At 58.7% G+C, this 22,104-nt stretch overlaps 1 protein-coding gene across 1 annotated transcript in view; it reads left to right on the plus strand.

Moving 5' to 3' along the window:
* The first annotated feature begins 2,847 nt into the window (after nucleotides 1-2,847).
* LRP1 (LDL receptor related protein 1) overlaps nucleotides 2,848-22,104 on the plus strand; it is an 88,710-nt gene continuing 69,453 nt past the window's right edge. Inside the window, exons 1-2 of the mRNA XM_035570226.2 lie at nucleotides 2,848-2,985; nucleotides 20,935-21,057. Of these exons, the coding sequence (XP_035426119.1) occupies nucleotides 2,910-2,985; nucleotides 20,935-21,057 (199 nt within the window). The 5' untranslated portion in view covers nucleotides 2,848-2,909. The remainder of the gene's footprint in view (nucleotides 2,986-20,934; nucleotides 21,058-22,104) is intronic.

The following is a 22,104-nucleotide window of genomic DNA, read 5'->3' on the forward strand; positions in this document are numbered from 1 at the left end:
GGGGCCCTGAACGAACCCACCGGTGCTGAGCGCATGGGAACCGGGGCTGGGCATGTGGGAGGAATCCTGGCAAGAGCGTGGCCATGGCCCTGCTGTCCCGGCCACCTCCACTCGCAGGGGTTTGCGCAACCCGCAGGGCCTTGGCTGCGTGGTGCAGAGTGGCGCTTTGTGCTGTGCCCCCCCCCCCCAGGCACCCCTGGCCCCTCTGCGGGGATGGCATCCCAGGAACATCTGGACCTTCGTCCCAAACATCTGGCACGGCACTGCCTCGGATGGGCCCCTCCCGGCTGGCTCCTGTCCGCCTTCCCCCCAAGACCTCTGCCAGCATTGCCTCACTGGGGCAGGGGCAGGTGTATGACATCATCGTTGTAACTGCTGACGTCATCTGGGGGGGCGCAGGCGGCTCCTGCCACAGAGAGGCTGCAGGGTGGGTGCCGGTGCTGCCCTGGACCCTGTGGCACCCAGACTCAGCACCGTGAGGCAGCGGTATGGCGAGGAGAATGATGGTCACGGCTCTGGCTCTGACATCAGAGCCACAGCCATGGTGGTCAGGGAGGGATGGGGCACTGCCCAGGGGGTGCTGAAGGAACGCACCTGCAGCCGATGAAGGAGGGACAGGGTTGGGGCACCCCCGCTGTCAGTGGGGCTGGGGAGTCCGCGCTACTGCCAGCCCCACAGCCTGGGTGGGTCCCTGGCTCCTCAGCAGCATTGCAAATATTGGCAGCGCGGCTGCTGCCCCAACCGGCCCAAAACGCAGATCACGGTGACGGAGACACTTGCTAACAAACATCCGAGGCAGGGATGAGACGTTCCCTGTGGAGAAAAGGATGTTTGGGTAAGGTGAGAGGAATGCCGTGGCTGTTTGGGGCCGGAGCCACTGCCCGTGGCCCCCCCAGGTGGGCTCACGGAGCATCCCCCTGCCAGGAGCTGGCGCTGAGCCCGAGCACAGCTCCGACCGTGAGCCACGCGCTCAGGACCCAACAATGGATGAGCAAAATATGGCCTGGCCCCCGCGGGACCCTGCTGCTGGGACCCCGCTGCCAGGACCCTGGGCTGGGGGTCATGGACTGGGGCCATGGCCTCATGCTGCAGGGTGGGGGCGGCGGGCAGCACTTGTACCGTATCCATACCATGTCCGTCCCTACGCCACGTCCCTGTCCCCCATACCCATGCCCCTGCTGATACCATACCCATGTCCATACCTACACCACGCCCATACCATACCTATACCATACCTACACCATGTCCATACCCATCCCCTCACCATGACCGTACCTCTATCCATACCCATTCCCATTCTATACCATGCCCATACCTCTGCCCATACCTATTCCCATACCATACCATGCCCATACCCATTCCCATACCTACAACAAGCCCCTACCTATACTGATACCATACCTAAGCCCATACCTATTCCCACATCATACCATACTATACCCATACCCATACCCGTATCATGCCCATACCTATTCCCATACTATACCCATACCTGTTCCCATACCATACCACACCCATACCCATTCCCATTCCCATACCTACACCATACCCATACCTATACTGATACCATACCTATACCTCTGCCCATACCTATTCCCATACCATACCATGCCCATACCAATTCCCACACCTACACCATACCCGTACCTATACTGATACCATACCTATACCTCTGCCCATACCTATTCCCATACCATACCATGCCCATACCAATTCCCATACCTACACCATACCCATACCTATACTGATACCATACCTATACCTAAGCCCATACCTATTCCCATACCATACCATGCCCATACCAATTCCCACACCTACACCATACCCGTACCTATACTGATACCATACCTATACCTCTGCCCATACCTATTCCCATACCATACCATGCCCATACCAATTCCCACACCTACACCATACCCGTACCTATACTGATACCATACCTATACCTCTGCCCATACCTATTCCCATACCATACCATGCCCATACCAATTCCCATACCTACACCATACCCATACCTATACTGATACCATACCTATACCTAAGCCCATACCTATTCCCATACCATACCATGCCCATACCAATTCCCACACCTACACCATACCCGTACCTATACTGATACCATACCTATACCTCTGCCCATACCTATTCCCATACCATACCATGCCCATACCAATTCCCACACCTACACCATACCCGTACCTATACTGATACCATACCTATACCTCTGCCCATACCTATTCCCATACCATACCATGCCCATACCAATTCCCACACCTACACCATACCCATACCTATACTGATACCATACCTATACCTAAGCCCATACCTATTCCCATACCATACCATACCCGTATCATGCCCATACCTATTCCCATACCATCCCCACCCCCACCCCATACTCCCCCCCATCCACCCCCCTCCCCAATCCCCATCCCGGTACCTGCCCCCCCTCCATCCCCGCTCCGCCGGGGGGGCGCAGCCCCGGCACCTCCCGCGCATGCGTGCCCGCCGCGTAGGACCCCCCCCCCCCCCACCCCCCCTCCCCCCAACTCCCCCCCCCCCGCGCGGCGGCTCGAGCCCGGTGACGTCAGGCGGGCGGCGGCGCGCGCTCCATCCCCCGGCGGCGGCGGCGGCGGCGCGCGCAGCCCCCCCGCCCCCGCCCCGCAGCCCCCGGCGCCGCCGCCGCCCAGGGCCGGAGGGTCCCGGTTCTCCCTCCCCCCCCCAACCACCCCAGTCTCGGCCCGGCCCCCCCGCTCCGCCCGGCCCGGCCCGGCCCGGCCCGGCCCTCCCCTGCCCGCCCCCGCCCTCCCGCGCCCCCTCCCTCCGCGGATGTCGGTGCGCGGGCCCGGGACGCGCCGCCCCGCGGGCAGCACGGCGTGAGGAACCGGGAGCCGCCGGGAGCCGCCGGCATGGGGCCGCTGCTGCTGCCCCTCGCTGGGTGCCTGCTGGCCCTGCTGGCCGCCCCTGCCGCCCGCGCCCTCGAAGGTGAGTGCGGGGCCGCGGGGGGCGGCACGGCCCGGGGCGGCCCGGTGTGGCTCGGGTCGGCCCGGTTCGGCCCGCTGTGGCCCGGTTCGGCCCCGCCACGGCTCCCCCGGGGGCTGCGGAGCGCTCCCGCCGCGGGGGCCCCGGCCCTCGCCGCCGCCTCGCTGCGGAGCGGAGCCGCCCGCCGGGACCGGGGGCGCGGGGCCGGGGCCGGGGCCGGGGCCGGGGCTGGGGCCGGGGCCGGGGGGGCTCTGTCGCGGGGGCTGCGCTCGGGCCCGGGCCGCTGGCGGCGCCCTCAGGACCCGGGGGGTCGCGGGGCTGGGGCCAGGGGGCCGGGACCGGAGCGGGGCCGGGGCTGGGGTCGAGACCGGGGCTGGGGTCAGGACCGGGACCGGGGTCGAAGCGGGGCTGGGGCTGGTCCCGGCCGCTGCAGCCGCGGCGCTTCCCCCGGCGGCCCCGCTGCGACAAAGCAGAGCGGCCCCGCGGGTCCCCGCTTCTGCAGAGAAAATAAAGGGACCCCCCAATTCCTACAGCAGGCGTCCTCGTCTCCATCCCGACCCCCCCCCGGTAACTTTCCTCAGCTCCCCCCGCTTTTATTCCCCTGACACCCCCCCCACCCCCCCCATTTTCCCTCTGCGAGCAGCAGCAGCTACCCTGCGGTGACAGCGCGGCCCCCCCGGCCCTTGCGTAACGGGGCCGGTAATGGGGCCAGTAACGGGGCTGGCCGGTGGCCCCGGGGCCGTCCAGCCCCGCACCGAGCAGCTCCTTTTCAAGCTGCGCACGTCTCGCCCCTGCTGGAATTGATCTGCTCGCCCTGTTCTTCTGCAGCCTCGCCGCGCCGTACCGGGGGCTCGGAGCCGGCAGCCCCGGCCAGCGGGGAGCCGCTAGCGGAGAAGTTCCTGGAGATGTTTTAATGCATGGGGCGGGAGCCTGATTTTTTTTTTTTCCCCCCCCTTAAAAGCCCAGAGATTTGGGGTTTTGAGTTGGCTCGCGCAGCTTTCCGCTTACGGGTTCCCTCTAGCCCAGATGGGAAGGGCCTGGCGAAGGCGGCAGCCTGGAGCAATTTATCGATGGGGGGATTTGGGGGAAGGTTTCGCTGTCCCCTTTTAGCACCCACCTCGGCACGAAGCTGCTGGCGCTCGGTGCCATGGCAGAGACGGCAGCGTCCAACCCATGGCCAGTGCTGGGGGGGGGGGGGGGGGCGGGAGGCCCTGGCCTCCCCCCCCACCCCCGGGGGAGCTTCAGGCACCCAAATCGCGTCCCTCAGAGGGAGGCGGCGGCGATGCCGCTTGTGTCCCCCACTCCGCTGAGACCCGTGCGGGGTTGCTGGAGCCACTGGCACCGAGCTGCCCTCTCTACGTAGGCAGAGAGCACACCGGGGTTTGCTGCTCGGCCTCTCCCCTTTTCGGGGGCACCTCGGAGGCGTCGTCCCCCCCTCGGTCGGGGTTCGAAGCAGCCGGCGGATCCCGAAGTTGGTGGGGGCGGGAGGGACAGGCATCAGTCATTGCATAAGCTGCGTTGCCTTTGGAAACAAGGCTGCAGCAACGATGATGAGCTCGAGGGAAGTTCCTCCATCCTCTCCTCCACCCCGATGACTTGGAACGGGGTGAAAGCCAGCATGGGAACGCCCCCTCACCGGGTGGCTGGCGGTGGGCTCCTGCTGCGGGGTGCTGTGCCTTGCCGACCCCACAAAGCCACGTGCAGCTGGCACGGTGTCCTTTGGAGCTCCGTGGGCAAGAGCTTCCCCAGTCTGGGGATGAGGCTTGGGGAGGAGGTTTCAAAACCCCAGCCCTCCTCCCCCCCAGCAGTGCAGCGGTGGGGCTGCCTTGGTTTGCGACCCCCAAAGCCACTGCCTCGGGTTGCGACGCTGAAAATGTTAATTTGTTCCTGTCTTTGGCTGCAGAAGAGAGGGGAGACAAAGTCCAGCCGGCGGGGATGGTGGAGGAGCTCTTCCAGCGGGACAAAGGGCAGCGGCGCGCGGCTCTGATCTGCCGGAGCGCTCTTCCCATCTGCCGGGGCGGCGGCGCACTCCCCGGGTCCCAATGCTGCTTTGGGAATACCTGTGGTTAAGGGCGGCCGAGGTGTTTTGGTGCAGCCCTTTCCCCTCCGTTGTCTGGGTCTTGTGCACGCAGGTGCCATCTCCCTGGGCAGGGACGGGTTTTCCAGGAGCCAGGCTGGGTCCAGGGGACTGTTGGGGGTGGCCGGGGGGCTGGCGCTGCCTTTGCCACGCAAGGGAACGGGGCTAACTGGGGGGAGCCTGCCCAGCTCCACGCAGATGTGGGCAGGGGGTGTCTGTGGGGTGCTGAGGGCAGGGTGCTGGCCCGTAATGTGGCCAGACGCTCCGCTCTCATCGCATCTCTGCGTTCCTGCGAGCCGTGTGCCCACGTACTGCTGCGATCCCTGTGGGAGCAGCACGGCCGCGGCTCCTGTCCCGCCTGCTCCTTCTCCGGTGACGTGTGCTGGTGCTGAGGGGGTGCAGAGCATCCTCAGCAGCACTGGCCGTTTCTGGGGTAAAACCAAGGCGCTGCCTCCTCGTTGCTTCCAACCTCATCCTCGGCATCCCGGCCCCTGTTTGTGCTCCGCTTCTGAGCGCGGTGCAGGAAGGTGCCGGGGCTGCTCCCACCCTGTCGGCTGTTCGTGCACTTCCTCCTGTGTCAGAACTAGTTGGGCCAATGGAGGGCAAACCACCCAAGTCTTCCCCGTTCCTCAAAGGCCTTGGCACCCAGAGCCGCCTCTTCCTGGAGGAGAGCTGGCGAGGCTTTCGAGTTAATTGGTTCCTCTTTGCCACCAGCCCGTACTTGATCCGCAGCTGCTGGGTGGCTCCTGCCTGGCACAGGACGGGCGCAGCCTCGGCTTTTCGGCATCCCTGGGCCAGGAGGGAGGTGCGGGTGGCATGGCTGTTGGTGGCGGGGGCACGGGACCGCTGGTGAAGGGACGGCTTCGAGCCGGGACAGCTTTTGTGTCTCTGGCTCTTGCAGCCGGAGTAGGATGAGCCTTGCAGTCCTGTGTGATTGGCAAGGTGTGGATGTGGGGAGAAGCCAAACTGTCTCGATATAGCTTTGCAGGAGTGACTCACTCCCCAGGAACCTGGCAGAGAGAAGGGTTGGGGAGAGAAGCACAGATGCTTTCTCACTTAGCGAGGGAGGCTCGTCTGGGGGGGGTCTTAGCGACCCAGAGCTGGTTTTGGGGCTGGCTGCAAGGCAGGGTGGGGCGATGCCTCCGCCCTGGCACTGCCCTCGTCCTGCCTGCCTGGCACCGCCCTGGTAGGAGCAGGCTCCTTACGAGCGTGGAGCCGCCCATGCCTGAGGCCATGATGTGCCTGGAGGGTGCTGGGGTCCGGCACGGGTCTGTCACCGGCCAGCTGTGGGCACCGTGCTCCTTGATGTGCCCAGAGGGTGCCAGGGTCTGGCACGGGTCTGTCACTGGCCAGCTGTGGGCACCGTGCTCCTCGGCGGAGCCGGCAAGCAGTGGCAGCAGCGCTGCACCCGTCCTGGGATGGGGGGACTTCCCCTCGCAGAAACAACGGCTGATAAGCAGGGGCAAGCTAAGGGGGCGAAAAAAATAGTGCAAAGCAGCTGCTCCGCGGTGTCCCCAGAACCACGGTCCTCTGGAGCTCAGTGCTGGGGGACAGGGTGGAGGCGGGAGCTGGCGGCTTGCCCAGGGGTCAGGAGGTGCCCGCGGACGGAGCCGTTCCACCGCGGGGCCCTTGGAGGGCAGGAAGATGCCGGGATGTGGTGCTGGTGGTGGTGTGGTCCGAGCGAGGCTGCTCGCTTCCCCGCGGGGTGGTTTGGCAAGGCACCGCGAGGGGCTGTGCTCGGCCGCCTACTCACTGGGGAGGGCGGAGGGGACCCCGGCCACCGGAGGGCTGCAATAACATCCCAGTTAGCTCCTGGTGTTTCCTGTGGCTGAGCTGAGCAGGGAGAGACGGGGCTGGGAGGGAACGAGGGGCAGAGTCCTTGGGCAGAAGGGATCCTGGCTCTTGGAGAAAGAGGGAACATCCCTGCGGGTTTTGGAGGTGAATGCGCCAGCCTCGGAGGGATACTGGGCACGTGGGACATCTGCAAAGCAACCTTTTATGTTGGCTTCCTCGTGTGGCGCTGCTGGGGGGATCCTTAGCGAGGGCCCTGCTGTGCCCCGTGTGGGGAAGCCCCTGCCCGGCGCCTTCCTCTAGGAGATGAACGCCGGCGTGCACAATGCTGTGGCCCCTTGTGCAGGTGCTGAACCCGGTCTGCAACCGGCTCGCGGGGATTTTGGTTGCACCTTTGGGATAAGTTCCCGAGCCTGCTGCGGGTGATCGTTCAGTGGGGCTTTGGTCAGCTTGGGCTGCCCGCTGCCGTCCCGTGCAGGGCACATGCGCCTCCATATGCCCCCTTGGCCCTGGGAAGAGGGTGCAAGGGGATGCTTCCCGAAACAGCAGCTCTGGGGGGGCGGCGCAGCCCAGAGCACTGCGGTCAGGGCTGGGTGCTCGTGAGCCTGGCTGAGTTGGCACTATTGATGTGACAGCAACCAGCGGGCAAGACCGTGGCCTTGTCATGGGGCAGGAGGTTCCTCTTCCATGTGCCGAAAAGATTTCGGTTCCCCGATGCGTGTCGAGCACCTTGTTCAACCGCTAACCCACAGGCGAGTCCTGGCTGCGCTCCCAGAGCCCACTGCTCTGTCTGTGCCGTGCGGCTCGGCACAGTGCAAAGTCATCGTGCTCCCGGTTTTCCCCAGCAAGTCGCAGAGCTTGGCTGAAATGCCTGGGTGTGTAGGAGAGCTGTCTGAAACCCCACGGATAAGTCGGGAAGAATCCAGCAATCCCAGGATTGGGAAATGGGCTCCTCGGAGATTGCGCCTGCTCCTCGTCGCGGCGGTGCACGGCTGACTCAGCCTGCGAGCGGTGAACGCATCTAACCCGTTTCCTTCCTGTGGGCTCTATGCTTTGCCAAGCAGACAAGGCTCTCGTTGTGCTGGGATTGAATTTTTATCTCCGCTGCCTTCTGGATTGGGCATTCTGGCTCCATCCCTGTCGGTGTCCTCTCCGCGCGTGGCTGCCAGGAGATGGGGCGTAGGTCCCCGGTTCGTGGCCTGTTCCCCTCTGCTGCCGCTGCGCACGCTGTGTGCCCGGAGTCCTGCTGGGCGCTGTAAATTAAGAAGCTGCTATCCCCGAGGGGGAGGAGGTGTGTGTTTCTGAACTCCATCGGTATCACAGCCACGTGACCGACGCTGGTGAAGGTCAGCGAGCGGCATTGTGCGCTGGGGGCACGTCCAGTGCCGGCCTGGCGGTGCCGTGCCGGACGCTTACTGGCGGTGCTGCGCGTGCGGCCCCTGCCTGCTCCTCTCCTTGGTGGGGGCCCCAGGGCTGCAGGTGATGCTGGGCTGGGGGCCGGTACTGTGCCCGGCACCTGTGGAGGTCTCGTGTCTGTGCCATCTTTGGTGGCGTTCCCAAGCGAGCGTCAACGCCGTCCGCACAGAGATGCGCTTTCCTCTCCTTCGTATTTCGCAAGCCAGTGCGAGACCAGCTTGCAGTTATTTACAGACCAGTTTTTGCTGTTGACTTAACTTTTCAGTCACTTACATTTAATGTACCTTGGCAGCCCGTCCTGCCAGCGGCAAGCAGCAGCAGCAAATATTTTCAGCCTTTTCTAATTCAGCTCAAACTTCTTGTTTTCTTCGCTCCGCGCCTCTTATTTTAAGAAGGAAAAATGCTGGGTGGGTTGCGAGGACTGTTTTGCTGGATCTTATTCCGTTGTGTGAGGTTGCTTTCCCCAGTGCAGTCCATCCATCTCTGGTGCTAAATATAGGCTTACTGTGTCCTTTCTTAGCCAAGGAAGCCGAGCAGACGAAAGCTACAATCACGCGGATGCTTTGCAGGGTTAGAGACAGTCCCAGCGCGCCTGAAGCTCAGGCTCACGGGGTGGGCAGTGTGGGGCTGGGCAGGACCCTGCTGGTGGCCCGTAGGTCCTGGGGGATCCCGGGGGAACCTTGCTGTGGGGGCAGTGGGTGGCCTCGTCTGCTGTGGGAGGGGGAGAGCAGGTCTGTGATTTCTTCCAAAATGTGGACTGAGGCATCTGAATGTGAGTTGCAGGTGACTGGGAAAGCGTCTAATTGAGTTGGAAGTTTCATCTTTAATTGTCTGGACTAATTAGCCTCCTGCAAGATGCCGTTTCTCCAAATGAAAAGGCAGCACTGCAAGTAGCGAGGGTGAGCGCGTGTTTCTGGGTCGTGGCTGGGCACGTGGGGCCGTGACTGGCAGGTGAAGGGCAAAGAAACCTGCGGCAGGCGATTAGCTTCAGTAACTTGGGCTGGGGAAGGAGACGGACTGACTGCTTTCCTTTTGGAGTTGCTGCTGGATTCAGGGCTGTGATTTCCATCCCTTAGTGAATGAACTGAGGAGGTTTCCTGCCGGGGGTGAAACGAGCGCCTTCCAAGCCCTCGTATTGCTGCTCCTCTGCCTCAGCCTTGCTGAGATGTGGCTAGGTTTTGTTTTCTGTGGGCTGCCAGGCAAATTGTTATTTTAATCCGCCTAGAGCTTTGAAACGCATCAATCTAGTCCATTTACTTAATATGGTGCAGCTCTTTGTTTGCAGGCGCCGCTACAGACGTCTGAGCGCAGGGACCCGGCGCTCATTGGATCACGGGTCTGCACAGCAGCTCATTGTATCTGATGAACAGTCAAGTGTACCTCTGCCTCTCTCAGTTTGCTGGCACGACAGGCCACGCTGGAGTAGCCATGGCACTATAGCAGTTAATCAGTCTCCTTGGGGCTAATTGCGACTTGGTTTCCCTTGTCTCTGCTTTCCTGCACCCAGGTCGGGAGCCTCCTGGCATCTTGGTTGCACGCTCCAGCCCACGGGGTTCTGCAAGTTTCTTTTTGTGCTGTGCTCAGAATTTGCTGAAGGCTTTGAGTATCTTGACCTTAAAAAACAAACAAACAAACAAACAAAAAAAACAACAAAAAAAAACGGCTTTTGCTGTGTGGGTGAAGCTGTGACACTGGGGAGGAATAGTGACCCTGCACCTTGCTCCTGTCCTGCAGCAACACAGCTCTGCAGAGCCTGGTCTGCTTGTTGTGGGGTTGCCTCTGGGCACCCAGCACGTGCGGCCGCTCACAGCAGCCTCACCTGGGGCCGAGCATGGGTCCTGGTTCCTGGGTGTGCAGCCAGGAGGGAGCTGGAGCCGTCGTGCACAGCAGTCGAGCAGCTCCAGTCCCAGCAGCATGCTGGGGAAGGAGCCGGGCTGTGAATGGCTTCCTCCCCCGGCCCGCTGCCTTCTGTTGTAGTGCTTTTTTATTGTTTGGAAAAGGAAGCAGTTGGCTTTAATACTTCCTACAGCGACAGCACTTCCAAAGGCCTGCACGGAAGCTGCGGGGCGTAGGGGCTCAGACACCTTCCTGCCTTGGCAGGGGAGGGCAGGCGCCATCCATGGCCTCCCAGGGCAGCAGCGGGGGGTCCGAGCTGTGTCTGTCTGTCCGTCCTTGGGGCCAGCTCCGGCCTTTGCCCCAGAGCAGGGCACCGGGGCTTCCGAGGTTATTGCCAAGCAGGGGAATTTCCTCCCTGCCTCCTGAAAGCATGAATGGAGGGATCCGTGGTGCTGCCTTCATCTGTGCCACAGGGACACGCGGCCCTGGTTGTGGCTGTGGGGCTGGCCGGGAGGTGGGCGAGATCCTGCTCCGCTCCGTGTCACCCCGTGTGGCCGCGGCAAGGTTCCGCTTCCTGCCGGAGCCTGTCCAGATGGGTTCACTCAAGTGTCTCCTCTCATGGCCTGCAGCGGGTTTTCTCTGTGGAATTTGGAGCCCAGCATTGTGCTCATGAGTTTGGTTTTCTCTTCTGCGGCTGCCTGATGCCAGCATCCCTCCCAAACCTGCCCTGCCCTGTGCTCTTTCAGCTTCTCTGAAATCTCAAAGCTCCTTTTTCTGCAGCTGGCAGAAGGTAGGAACGGGCACACCAGGTCCAAGCACCATGGAATGTCCAGGCTGTTGCAGACGAGCAGTTAGGCGGTCATAGCTGTGCTGGTAGAGATGCCAAGGGGGCAGAGTAATGTCTGGGACACAAAATCAGACCAGACATAACTGTACCAGATTCCTCTTTAATCATTTTTGCCAGTTATAAGCAGATGGGACACTCCACCATGCCAAAGATTTTGTTTTTTCCCTCCACCTCTCAAGACCCAGCCCAGCGGCTGCATCCCCGGGGGTGCCCCTGGGGGCATGGGGGCTCTGCCCGCCCCACGCTGCCCTTGTCCTTGGCCCGAGCTGCGTGCATGGATGCGGCCGGGTTACTCTGCAATTTGCACAGCTGATCGGAGCTGCCTTTTGCCAGCAGAAGCAACAAGCCCGGGTATTGTGCGGCGACCCTGGGACACAGCGTTGGGGTTCTTTGTTGTTGTTGGATTTTATTTTTTTTTCCTCCCCTCCCTGCTCGAGCTTGGAGCTTGCTGTTTGGGTGGTAGCTGCGGCTCGTGGGGCCGCGCAGCGCTCTTGGCACGGCGTCTCGGCCATGGCCCGGCCTGGGTGTCTGGGCCGCAGTGCTGCGGTGGGGGAACGGCGCCCGGCCAGCATAGCGGCGGCGAGGAGCGGGAGCGGGGCCAGCTCTTGCGCGGGGCGGCCGAGGAGCGGTGCAGGCGGGGGCTGCGCTGCGGAGAGGCGGCGGGGCTGGAGCCCTGCCGCTGGCCACGTCCCCTCTGCTGCCTCCACCTGCCCTCGCCTTGCCGGGCGTTTGGATGTGCGAAGCGCTTGGTTGGCATGGCTGACTCGGCTCCTCCGGGGCCTGGCCCAGGGAAATCCTCCTCCAGGCACATGGGGAAGTGGCGTCGGCCCGTGGAGGCCGCTGGCTGTGTGTGGCACGGGGCCGTGGGCAATCAGTGGTGCGGAGGGGGATGAGGCAGTGCTCAGCAAAGCCACAGTGCGATGTGGCATCCTGTTAGCATGCTCTTGAGGAAACCCCAAGTGTTTCCCAATCCTGCACCGCCGCCTCTGAGGTGCGTGCTTGCGACCCGTCTGGCACGCTGTGTCTGCAAGGTGCTGCTGCGGGGGAGGCCTGAGCCAGGGGATGCTTCCCCACCCTGCTTTGGAGGCTGCGTTTTTGTTCCAAGTCTGCTATCACTGGGCGAGCAGGTCGGGTTTGCTTTTGGGGTGTGTTCCTCCTAGACAGGCTCCAGCTCCCGTTGAGGCAAGGAGGGGATGGGCCGGGGGAGTTTTTCCCAGCCTCCCTGTAGCTACGGCCACGTTTGAGCAGGTCACAGCCAAATCCCAGCTTGGGCAGAGCAGCTGGAGATGCTGTCCGCGTGGAGCAGGAGGGGTTACAGTATTGCTCTGCTTCCCTGTGCTGTTTTCTTCAGCAGGAGCCTGAGGTTTTCCTGGGGAGACCTTGAAATAGCAGCTGGTGCCGCGGTGGCTTCGTGACCTTGTCCCCCTGAGCTGCAGGAGGTGTTTGCTCCCCAAAACAATGGGGCTCATGAAAACCACCTGGCAGCTTGTGCAGATGATGGAGCTGGGTCTGTTCAACCTATTCCTCCTAGTGCAGGGGACATGCATGGGGCAGGGGTCTGGTGTTTCCCAGCGCTGGCTGGGGTGGGAGCCCAAGTTTGCATGGCACAGCCTGGTCTGGACTTGTAGTGGTGACCACCCTGCGGATGCTTGCAGGTCCGTCCATCCCCGGACCCGTGGGTGTCACAAGTGTCGGCAGGCTGGGTCGCCCCCAGAGCGGCAGGACCGGGAGACGGCGTTCACACGGACAGGTGGACCTGAATTCAGAGTAGCTCCCCGAGTGGCACTCTCCTCTTGGGAATAAAAGTCCCTTTATGCTGGAATAATTAGTGTACTCAGAGCACGCTAATTATTCTGGGATAAAAGTGACTTTTATTCCGGCAGAGTGTCCTCTCAAAGGGCCCTTTCTGCCCGCTCCCGGTTCACAATAGCTATTCTGGTCCGTTTCCCCATTTTAGACAAAGTCCTTATTTGCAAAGCCAGCGAAATTGAGTTGACTAATGAATTAAGGCCAATGGTTTTGGCCTGGCTCCAGCGCTTTTAGAGCCTTGGCTGGCCGATGCCCGTCCCAGGCCGAATGCAGTCGAGCGCCCTGCTGCCCAGCGCAGCCCCCTGCCTGCTGCCGGCCCTACCAGCCCCTTCGCCTCACACAGCCCTGGGCTCTGTCATTTAGCTCCTTGCAGAGTCCTGCCCTGTGATTCAGCTATCCAGATGAAATGCCTATTAATCTATAATGTGCAATTGCTTTATTGCACAATGCAGGCAGGTCTCTGGGGGAAGCGTTATCAGCTTTAGCCACAAGCCATAAATAACTGCCTCTGGTGCAGAACGCTATATTCTGTTTGGGTTCCAAACTGCCAATGGTATAAACATCCTACTTCTTATTGCTAGAATAAATAAAGGGAATAAAACCTTCCGAGCAGGTAGAGGAGGCAGGGGATGTTCGGGATCTGGGGGGGAGGGGGGAACATCGTGCACGGCATCCATAGTATCTGGCTGGGTCTCCTGCCCCAAATCAATGCCTCTTCCTCACCCCTCTGCCTCATGTGGGGAGGGGAAGGGGCAGCCACCCCCAGAAGGGGTGGCTGCCAGCCAGGCACGGCTGCAGCCCCTCCAACCGAACCGAGAGGAATTAAGCCCCTTTCTCTTGGCTGCAAATGCTTTTTTTTTTCTTTTCTCTTTTTCTTGTTTTCATTTAAATTGCAGATAAGCTGCAAAAAAAGGAAAAAAGGAGGAAAAAAAAAAAGCATGATTCTTTCTTGAAACACCCTCTGCTGCGTGGCTGGAGCCTGCCCCTTCTGCCCCTCCCCACCACATTTTGTATGATCAAGCTTTTTTTTTCCCCTCCAATTCTGAAAATGCCGTGGATTCATTTCATCTGTTTTCATCTCCTGCCATTTTTTAGCTCATTCTTCTAAGGATCAATCTGTGGGTCTGGAGGCAGAAGGGGGGGACGGGGGGATCTCACTCCAGCACAGATCTCTCAGCTTCTGAATTTGGTTTAAAATGCAAATTCCACCCCCCCTTTTTTTAATGCATTTTGTCTGAAGGCAGCTGAGCTGCCCGGAGCCTGGGGAGCAGGAGGGGAAGGGGCTGGGCTGGCGGGGGGAGCGCATTCCTCCCAGCGCGTCCAGATTTCCTGATGCGTGTTAGCGTTTAAATCGTCTCCCCCTGGATCTGTTTGAAGTCAGGTGACCGCGGTGCGTGGAGATGAAAGGAGCCCTTGGAAGTCGCAATATGATTTTATTCCCCTTCCCCCTCTCCCCGCTGGGGATGGCCGCTTTTGGCCATCTCCGTTTCTGTCCTCCCTTACGGGGAGCCAGCCCAGCCCCTGCTGCCACCCCTCGTTGTTCCTTCTCTTGCTCCACATTCCCCTCTCATCCTTTGTCTGAATCGATAAAGGAATAACGGGCAGAGGATGGGGTGGTGGCTGCCATGGGCCCACGGTGGCTCATCCCTTGGCTGCTCCTCGGCCAGGCCGCAGTGCCGCCTCTTGCCCCAGTGATGGTGATGGTGCCGAGGCCTGGCTGGGAGCTGGGGCCTGGAGGCGGGTGGTGGGGGCAGCTGGGGTCCCGGCACCCTTGGGCTGCTCCCTCTGTGCCCTCCTGTGGGCGATGGGAGCATGCACGGAGCATGGTCTCTGTGCGAAGGGTCCAGGCCAGCCTCTGGGAGCAGCCGGGGCACGGGCAAGGCCCTCTGTGTCTGAGGGCTGCTGCGAGACCTTGAAGCACCCTCAGTACGTGAGCATCCCCCATGTTGCCTCGAGGCAGTCGGCGAGCACGAGCCAGAGGCGAAAAATCTGCAAAAGCTCGCAGCACGCTTTGGGGGATGCTCGAGGCACGTGCCTGAAGATGATGGTCCACCAGTGCTCTGCTTGGATGGGATTTTCAGGGTGGTTTTCAGCTCCTTGCTGTATCTAAAAGCTGGCCGGGTCTGAGGAGGCCGGCTCAAAGATGCCTTCCGATGTTCTTCGCCCTCAGCCAGCTCTTTCCCAGGGACAGATGCGCGTGTTTCTTATGAATGGCGTTTTGCTTCCGTTCAAACCTCTCTTGCAAAGCTGAGGCAGGCTTTTCTTTGCAAAATTGTCCTTTTATTAAAAAACAAAACAAAACAAAATCCCCTAAAAAACAACAAAAAAACCCCAGAGTTAATGCCTTGTGATTTAGACGCAATAGGCAGACTTGAAAGGAAAAGGGAAAAAATGCGTATTTTAAAGTCAATATTTACTTAGCAATTGAACCAGCCCCTCCCCCTCCAACCCAAATAAGTTCCAAACAGCGCATACCTGCGGCTTCTCCAAATGGGAATAGCTCGGAGTGCGAACAGCAACGTCATTCATGGAAATAGCAGCTCTGATGGAGCAGCGGGTCTGGTTTGAATCTTCTCATACGAGGGGGCCAGATGGAAGAATGGCAAAAATGCATTTGAACTGTTTAGAGATCTTGTATTTAAATGCAAACCAAACAAATAAGTCTCCCCCCCTTGACAAAATGTGACTGCAAGATCTAAGTTTTGTTATTTTAAATGTCTCTATTATCCTGTCTAGTTTTTCAGAGCCAAAGGACCTGACAAATTTACTTTAGCCATGAGCTTGCAAATTCTGCACGCTGTGTGCAGAAATGCCTGAGTGGCTGGGGGAAGTCATGGCCCTTCTGGGCTCTGCTCTCCCTGTTTGTGGTTTTTATTTTATTTTATTTTATTTTATTTTATTTTATTTTATTATTTTTTGTCATTGGCCTTATGGCTTTGTAACAAAGCTCTGGTCCCTGCATTCAAGGCATCATGAAGGAATCGAGGTGTGCGCATGCCTCAGTGTTTTATCTTTTCTCTCCGTGCCTGTCTGTCTTCAGGCTACAGAGAAATTCTGGAGAATTTGAAGAGTCCTGACAACACAAAAAATGAATAAATCACTCTCCCCCCACCCCAAAACTTGAGAACAAAGAATGGATGATGTGGGGGAGATTGTAGAGAAAAATGAAAGCATAGGATGACTAATTTTTGTGTTCAGTTAATAGGACAACTTGGAAAGTCTCAGTTTGGCATCGTGGCCTTGCGTGCTGGGGCCCTGGAGGAGTCATGCGAGGTGCATGCGCCCGATCATTGTTTTGGGAAAGCAGCCTCTAAATTGCACTGTCCTCTGGCCAAGGGACATCTGGAGAGTTAAACTGAGAGGGAGGGACGCTGAGGGGATGGAGATGGGATTGTAAACTGTGCTCCAGTGCCCCCTCGGCAAAGCCTCAGTGCCGGTGCAGGTGAGGACTGGGGCTGTACTGAAGCACAAATGATGCCACCTTTCATCCCTCACGCACCAGGATGCTGGGGCTTTTCCATCCCCCCCTTCTCCAGAGGTTCAATAATTTCGTGCCAGACTTCTGCCCTCCAGAACAACCTTGCAGGTTTTTGTGTTGCTGTGGCAAAGCTCACAAGGGCGATGTTCGGGGACCTTGAAGCATCCCAGTGGTTGTGCTGGTGGCAGCTGTAGCCAGCTCTGAGGGGGGAGGGGGTCTGGCAGGGAAATTTGAAGGCTCAGCTGGTTTATGTCGCCCCTTTTTGGTCCCTAGCTGCTGGGGCTCAGTACCCGGATGGAGTTTGCAAGCCTGACGTGCGTCCTGGAGCAGGGTTCAGAGCAAGCCCGGCTCTGCGTGCGCAGCGCAGGAGATGTGTGTTTTGGCAGGCTTGGCCATTGCGCGAGACCGTATATGCTAGCATGGAGGGGAGGGGAGTAGCTGGGGAACAGAGGCCTATGAGGAATGTGGAGTGGATTTATTCTCCCCCCCCCCCCCCCCCCCCCCCAAGAACATCTGTTTTGCAAATCATGCTCATTCCAGTCCATATTTATTGCCAGTGCTGTTTCCTTTGCGAAGTAAGAGCCAGCCACCTCCTCCAAGGAGAGGAGCAAGAATTGGGTTGAGTAGAAAAGTATGGCTTGCTTAAGGAGGAAGTTCCTTAACTTTTTTTTTGTGGTTTGCTTCCAGTTTATCTAGGTTTTTATGCCATAGTCATCTGTGCACTGAAGGTAATTTGGCTTCTACTCAAGGTGAGGACCTTCTGTTCACCAGCCTCCCAGAATAGTCCATTTAAAGTAGAAGTGTTGATTTCTTGCCTTAGGCAAAGATGAAACGTGTTTTGCTGTGTGTTTTTTTGCTAACACTTAAAAAAAAAAATTCTGAACCCACTGCACGTCCACACGAAGCCCTCTGGCTGCCTGCGTTGCGGTGCTGACTTCGTTTGCCCTCATCACTGAGGCAGCGAGAGGTGCCGCCGGGGTCCGGGTCCTCTCCTGCCCCAACAGACCCTGCTGCAGCTCCGCTTCCCTGCTGGGACAGGCGCCCCCAGCCCTCCCTAGAGAAGGGCGCCCTTTTTTGTACCGAAATAACCATTTGCTGTTTTGAGTACAATTTTTTTTTCCCCCTCTGTCCCTTTTGAATTATTTTTAAGCGAGGATCTCTCCTCGGACTGCTAAAGAGGCAAATGTTTTCCATGGAAGGCTTTTGCAGCTGTCCTGGCCCTGCAGTCTGAGCTGGCCATTGTACACTGCATGAAGGCTTCTTTATTCTCCTACCCAAAGTTGGAGCTCCTCTCTCCGCTGAGATTGCCGCTTCTGCTGATGCGGCCGCCTGGCTTTCAAAAAGAAACTTGGCTCATTGTGAACGATGCATTAACAGACACCTTCTCTAATTGTCCACCTGGCATTTAGGCATCTTGACACTCATTTTGGAGGCTATTTAACTCACTAGGAACATGCTGTGCAGGAACAGAAAGTGCGTTTTGTTACCGAGAAGCTTGGAGAGCTAGTGGCTGAAAAGGGAAGCAATCTTCTTTCTTCTCCTTGTGCAGAGCCACCAGCAGTGGTGCAGGCTTGTGCTTCCAAGGCGATCCTTGCTTCTGTGAGTGACGGCGGGGACAGTCTGAGCTCCGAGCCCAGTTCAGACACAGCTTTGTGGCAGGTTAACGCCACCCGTGGCGGCAAGGTGCAGTGAGACCGTTCCCTGGGGCTCACCTGTGCTGGGGAAGCACCTTTTTTCCCTGCAGCTGACTTAGCTGGAGACCTGCACGTGCACTGCCATGTCCGGGAAGAGGCAGGTGCGAGCCAAGTACGTGTCTACAGGGGTGGCATTCCTGACGGCAAACCATGACACATGTGAAGCCTGACAAAAAAAAAAAAAAAAGCATATGAGCAATGTTTTAGTGCTTGGAAGAAATCCCACATGTTCTGCTCCTGCGTAGGGGAGCTGTTGCAAGCAGCAGGAGAACTTGCTCTCCTTCAGTCTGTCTAACCGCAGCCAGTCCGTGAGACGGAGCTGGTCTGGAAGATTTAGGTGCTGGTAGCTAGGGATGACGTCTTCGGAAGAGGGGCTCATGTTCCGTGCTGCTGGTGAGCATCTCTGTTTCAGGATGGGTGTCTCTAGTGCAAAATAAACCGGTTGCATCAAGATCCTGCCCTGGGCCTGGCTTCATCTCCTGTGTAGACACGAACCTGGGGGACTTTGAGCAGCTGGGGGCCAGCAGAAGTGTAGGTGCTGGGCAGGAGGCTTGGAGCTGCTTGCCAGGGGCCTGCCCTCATAAACCAGCTCCTGCTCCCCTCGGGGGTGAGGAGGAAGGGAAGAGCTGGGGCTGGGCTCAGCCGAGGGCCGTCGGGGTGCGTGCGTGCGGCGGTAGGTCACGTTGTGGCTGCTGGAAACCTCGGGGGATGAGGGAGAGCAGGAAATCCAAGGGAGTGTCGGTTCTTTGCTGTGGTTTTCTTAATGAATCTTGCATTGGGTAAACTTGTGGCTCAGAGATGGGGGAGGAAGATCAGCTCCTCCAGGAAGAGGGGGGTGGCAGAGCTGGCCCAGGTGGGGATGTGGCCCCCAGGGCTGGGGTGCGGGTGCCAGGCTCGGGGTGCTCGTGGGGACCCTGAGTGGGCAGCGGGTGCCCAGCAGGGTGCAGCCCCTTCTGCTTTGGGTCTGACCTGTCCCTGGGGCAGAGAGGAAATGACCCCGTGGTGACCATGGGCTCCGTAGCAGGGCTGGCACCAGCTATGCCCAGCAGGAGGGGTTGCTCCTGCAGCCAGTGGTCCCGTGTTTCATCACTGTCAGCCCGAGCCCGAGCACCTGGGACAAACGGCCCCGTAGGATGCCCTGCCGTCCCGTCCCGCACTGCCGGGTCCTGCAGGAGGAACAGGAGGGACTTGGCTTTAAGCTGGTTGTCTTAGGAATGGTGTTGGGATCGGAGGGCTTGGCATGGGCTCACAGCTGTGGGTGTTTCATCCATTTTGATACATCCAGTCTCCATCTTGACTGCACTAAATTCCGTGTCATGGTATCGAACGTCTCCGTCTAGCAGCAGCTCCAACGCTTCTGATGCTGTAGAGACCTGAGCGAAGGCAGGTTTGCAGGAGGCAATACTCTTCAATCAAACCAATCAGGCATTTCAGGAGAAAGCAGACAAGTTTGGGGGCAAACAGAGCCCCTTTGCGGGTCTAGGCAATAACTGGAGTAGTCACAGGGTGCAAGGGCAGGTGGGAGAGTTTCCCCCTCCTTTAGGAACCAGGGTTTGGGCAGGGGATGGGGCTCTGCCCTTCTTCCTCCCCAGCAGCACAGACGGAGCAAAAGGCTGCTGAGCAGGGAGGAAGGAGACATCTCCTGTTCCTAACACAGGTCAGCGAGGAATCTCGGCACCTCCTCTGGTCCGTCAGGAACCAGAGAGCGAGCTGGGTCATGAAATGCATGAAACGAGCAGTAGCGCTGCTGGGCACGCGTCCGTGCTGCTGCCTGCTGCAGCCGCCTGGAAACATGCGGAGACCCCCCCTCACCGTGGGCTGTGCACGAAGTGACAGGATCCATGGAGAGGGGAGCTGAGCAGAAGACAAGGGACGACACCAGATACCTGTTGGGATTGCGCGTGTTGTGCTGCCTTCTCCTTTAACAAACATTCAGAGTTGCGTTTGGTTGTGTTTTCAAGATTTCCTCCCTCCCCGAGGGCTCGGGCTTGCTGTTTTATAACAAAAGCTGCAATCAGCGTGGAGGTGTTTGCTGCAAAGAGCTGAGTCTCTCGGGAAAACGCGACATGCCAAGAGACTGGCGAGGAGGCGGGGAGGGCTGGCACTGCCGGTGCACGTCCCTGCCGCGGTGTGGCTCTGCCGGGGGCTCGGGGATGGAGCTGGGGCTTTGCGCTTTGACCCTCTCACCTGCAGCAACCACCTGAACTTTTGCTGCCCGCCCTGCCTTGTAATGCTTTCCGAGCTGCCTGGCTCCGCTCGTGCTGCGTGCGTGTGTTTTATTTGTACAAATACATACGCGTTTTTCTTTTTAAAGTTTGGCGCTGTCACAGCCAGCTGTGGATTAGCCAAGAAAGAACTTTCTTTCAGCCTCTGCTGTCCAGAGAAATGAAGCCCAGCAGTGCTGGGGGGAAGGAAGCTCCGCTCTGGTTTCTTTCCCTTCTAATCGCGGTCTGCGCGCGGAGGACAGGGTCTCTGCCTGCAGGGGTGGGTTGGGGCAGTCATCGTCCCCGTCCCGGTGTGTGGCTGGGGTGCAGGCGAGGAGGCGGTGGGTGCCTGCGGCCCTTGCACCCGCACGAACAGGCAGCACCTGTGCTGCTGCTGCTCGATTTGAAAACATTCCTTTTTAATTTGCTCTCGTTTGGGTTTTCTCATTTTTTTTCCCTTTCTTTTTTACTGTCTAGCATAGAAAATAAAGCGCCTTTGGCTCCCAGGAGCTAATTCATCCAAGTTAAATGATCTTTAAAATCTGTTAGTGCATCATGGATCTCAGTTCCTGTTTTCTCGCAGTGTAATTAATGTTTCAGTTTAAATTTTCTCCTTTCCTTAGGGGCAAGGTTGATGGATTTGATGCCAGGCTAAAACTTTCGCTGAGCCATTAGAAAGAAATCAAACTAAAAGCAATCTAGTCCTTAATTTAAATTTTTATTTTTTATTTTTTTTTAAATAACTTGTCTTTGGGAAGAAACTGATCATGTTTATTATCGTTATTTCTTTTCTCATCCAGCACCGAAGACATGTAGCCCTAAACAGTTTGCATGCAAAGATCAGATTACGTGCATATCTAAGGGCTGGCGCTGTGACGGGGAAAAGGATTGTCCCGATGGCTCGGATGAATCACCTGATATATGTATGTATGACTTTCCTTCCTAATAATTTTCTTTGCGTTTTGCTCCATTCGCTCTTTCACTGCACGGTCGTTCGAGGGTCCTGAACAGGCGTCATCGCACCACTGCTCTACCTCCGCTCACGCTTTCCAGTAGCGCACGAGTTCTCAGCGCCCTGGGGGTGGGACACCGGGTGCCGCTTACAGCAGGAATTCAATCCGTCCATCTGTCTGTCTGCCATTCATCTCCCTAGCCGCTGCCCCCCGGTGTCTCTCGCTATGGGGGCTGTGACCCATCGTATTGCAATGGTTTCCTGGGACTTGGGCACCGCTGGGTTTGGTTTCCATCCAAACGGGTTTGAGTGAGGAAAGCCCAGGCTCCCGAAGGCAGGGATGCTGCAAGCACCTTGCTGTGAGGGGCGAGGTGGCGGTGGCGCCCTGTGCTTCCCCTGGCCCTCGTGGTGGTGGTGGTGAGCATGGGGAGGGGGCTTGGGACCCCAGGATGGGGGAGCGGGGACCTGTCTGTGCCTGCTGGGCAGCGGTGGCTTCAGCAGATGCTGCTGCTCGCTCCAGCTGAGGCCGAAGCCCAGGTGCTGGTGTCCAGTGTTGGAGGAGAAGCCGGGAGCTGCCGCTCGACGGCGAGTGAAGGCGCCTTGTCCTCCCCCAGCTGCCGCTGCGCTTGGCGTAAAGGTTTCTTCGGAAGCAGGCTCTGGTTCGGCGCTGGAGTTATTTGTTTCTTAAGGCGAAATGATGCAACCATCCCCTCCGTGGGAGGGATGAGGGGGCTGGGATGGGCTGTCTGGCTCCAGTCAATCAGCAGCCCTGGAAAATTACTGCAGGAAGACTTGGAGGCCTTTCCCAGCGCTGGAAGAAATCCGTCCTGATTGACGTATTCCGCTAGCTGTGCATGCCTGTGCCCCGTTTAACCGTGCTCTCTTTATCCATCTGGATAGGTAGATGGACAGCCTGGATGCTTTTTTCCAGCTCTTACCTTTTTCCCCTATTTCTTCACCACAAGAGCGGCGCTGGTGGGTGCTGGCGGAGCCTCCTCCCTGCTTGCTGCCTCCCCTT

Source organism: Cygnus atratus, chromosome 29, assembly GCF_013377495.2.
Source record: "Cygnus atratus isolate AKBS03 ecotype Queensland, Australia chromosome 29, CAtr_DNAZoo_HiC_assembly, whole genome shotgun sequence".
Classification (NCBI taxonomy): Eukaryota; Metazoa; Chordata; class Aves; order Anseriformes; family Anatidae; genus Cygnus; species Cygnus atratus.